Here is a 2,589-nt window from a genome sequence, read left to right as displayed (position 1 = left end):
TCTCTCTCTCTCTCTCTCTCTCTCTCTCTCTCTCTCTCTCTCTGTTTTTTCTAGACACGGTTTCTCTGTGTAGCCCTGGCTTTCCCTTGCACTTTCATTTCTGAAAGTTCTGGGATATCCACGGAGAGCGGGCATGGTGGCGATAGGGGGCGCTGATCAGCGTATCCCTTCCAGAGCCTCACACGCTGCAGTGGATGTATGGCTGCGATATGGGGCCTGATGGTCGCCTGCTCCGCGGGTATTGTCAGGAGGCCTATGATGGCCGGGATTACATCGCCCTGAACGAGGACCTGCGCTCCTGGACCGCGACTGACTTTGCCTCACAGATCTCTAAGAGCAAGTCAGAGAAGGTCGATGAGGCCCACCACCAGAGGGCATACCTGCAAGGTTCTTGTGTGAAGTGGCTCCAGACATACCTAGAGCTGGGAAAGGAGAAGCTGCTGCGCTCAGGTACCCTGGAGACCTCTCAGTTTTCCTATGGGGTTTGGGGGAAAGGCTTGGGGTATATAGAACTCAGGGGCAGAACGCTGTCCAACAGGCGCAGCGCTGAAGAGGAGAGAGACTCCCAAGGCTGCTTTTCCCATGTAGGGAGACAAATCCTTAACACAAGCAGATCAGCCTTGACTATGGCCCTGGACCTATGGGGAGCTTTTTCTCAGGCCTCCCTCTAAGCCCTACTCAGGCTCTCTAGAGTCAGACTCCAGCTTTTCTCAGTCAGATGGAGACCAGAAGCCCTTCCCCTGAGTCTGCAGAGACCTGGAGCCTCCTACTCCATATTGTCACACTCACATCCCAAAGAGTCTCAGAGAACATATCACCCAGGTGCATGTGCTCTAGCTGGGGTCTTGATCATGGACACCCTAATCCCACCCCAGTTCTCCTGTCCATCCCAGGATGGTCCCATGTATACTGCTGAGTGCACAGAAGAAAGTAAGATGCCTCATCCTTTGAACTCTCTCCCTCAGATCCTCCAAAGACACGTGTGACCCATCATCCCAGATCTGAAGGTGATGTCACCCTGAGGTGCTGGGCCCTGGACTTCTACCCTGCTGACATCACCCTGACCTGGCAATTGAATGGGGAGGACCTGACCCAGGACATGGAGCTTGTGGTGACCAGGCCTTCAGGGGATGGAACCTTCCAGAAGTGGGCATCTGTGGTGGTGCCTCTTGGGAAGGAGCAGAGATACACATGCCATGTGCAACATGAGGGGCTGTCTCAGCCCCTCATCCTGAGATGGGGTAAGGAGGGAGTGGGTGTAGGGCTGCAGTAGGGAAAGCTGGAGCCTTCTGCAGACCCTGAGCTGGTCAGGGCTGAGAGCTGGGGTCATCACCCTTACCTTTATTTCCTGTACCTGTCCTTCCCAGAGCCTGCTCCACCCACTGACTCCAACATGGTGATCATTGCTGTTCTGGGTGTCCTTGGTGCTGTGGCCATCATTGGAGCTGTGGTGGCTTTTGTGGTGAAGAGGAGGAGAAACACAGGTAGGAAAGGGCAGGGTCTGAGTTTTCTCTCAGCCTCCTTTAGAAGTGTGCTCTGCTCATTAATGGAAAACACATCCACAATCATCATTGATACTGTCTCCAACTGGGTCTGCTGTCAGTTCTGGACACTTCCTAGGGCTGGTGTTTCCCTGGTCTCTCATGGCTTTTCTTCTCACAGGTGAAAAAAGAAGCTATGCTCATGTTTAAGGTAAGTATGCATGTTAGGAGGGGGGAAAGGGGGAACCCTTGTCCCTGAGGCCTTTAGGATGGAGCTGGAGCTCACAGGGAGTTGAGTGGACCCATAATTGCCTCTTTCCAAGTCATCTCAGTCTCCTGAGTGTGCCTTATTATTTCTTCTACTGCAGGCTGCAAAGCTTTCCTGATCACTGACTGCCCTCAGAAGGCATGAAAAGGTACAAAAATCCCTGTGGGCCTGGGATTGGACCTGAGTCGAAGGGGAGAACACTGGATCCCAGGGCCTCCCAGATGTAAAAATTTGAATGACTTGGTATCTTTATATTGGATGTAAGTGCCTTTACCCACTTCTGCCTCTCCCAAAAATGTATTTGTTGAAATTTGGACCATTTTTGGTTACTCATTTTTTTTTCTTTTTTTTTTTTCGTGGTTACTCATTTTTACTGGACTTAGACTTGGCAGTGGAAGCAGCTTACATCTCTCGGCAGTCTGCTCCTGCCGTTTTTTCTTTGGCTTCCTTCATTCTCTTGGCCCAACACTTAGCTCTGCAGCCTCTCCTTGGTCCCCATAGCACATCCTCTCTACAGAACAGCACATCGGGTGTTGTGTTGCAGGACTCGTGGAGTAACAAGATGACAGATCTCCAGGGCTTTGGTTCTGTACCTCTTACCTTCTTTGCTTACTTACTGACAATGTGCTGGCCGACACCCCCAGCTTCCTTAGGAAGACTAAAAAGCCTTCAGATTCTGCAGTTCATTTGGGCCCCAACCGCTGAGGCACAGTACTGTCTGTCAGCCCAGGAATCTCCTTTTCTCCTTTGCTTATGATAACCAAGCTGAGGACTCAGACTGGCATCCATAATCCGTCTGCGGACAGACTCGGGCACCTCTCACCAGCTTTCCTTGGTCTC

At 51.6% G+C, this 2,589-nt stretch overlaps 1 protein-coding gene across 2 annotated transcripts in view; it reads left to right on the top strand.

Annotated features, from left to right (window-relative positions):
- The window catches only part of LOC114616138 (H-2 class I histocompatibility antigen, D-37 alpha chain-like), a 3,409-nt gene extending 826 nt beyond the window's left edge, over positions 1-2,583 (top strand). Inside the window, exons 3-8 of one of the 2 annotated variants that reach the window (XM_028761659.1) lie at positions 175-450; positions 966-1,241; positions 1,368-1,484; positions 1,663-1,692; positions 1,850-1,897; positions 2,133-2,583. In XM_028761659.1, the coding sequence (XP_028617492.1) occupies positions 175-450; positions 966-1,241; positions 1,368-1,484; positions 1,663-1,691 (698 nt within the window). In that variant the 3' untranslated portion in view covers position 1,692; positions 1,850-1,897; positions 2,133-2,583. Of the gene's footprint in view, positions 1-174; positions 451-965; positions 1,242-1,367; positions 1,485-1,662; positions 1,693-1,849; positions 2,069-2,132 lie in introns of those variants that run through there. The other variant, XM_028761658.1, reaches the window with a different exon arrangement.
- Positions 2,584-2,589: the final 6 nt, after the last annotated feature.

This window comes from Grammomys surdaster, unplaced genomic scaffold (genome assembly GCF_004785775.1).
Source record: "Grammomys surdaster isolate TR1022 unplaced genomic scaffold, NIH_TR_1.0 301565, whole genome shotgun sequence".
Lineage (NCBI taxonomy): Eukaryota > Metazoa > Chordata > Mammalia > Rodentia > Muridae > Grammomys > Grammomys surdaster.
This window is presented reverse-complemented; position numbering and strand designations above follow the sequence as displayed.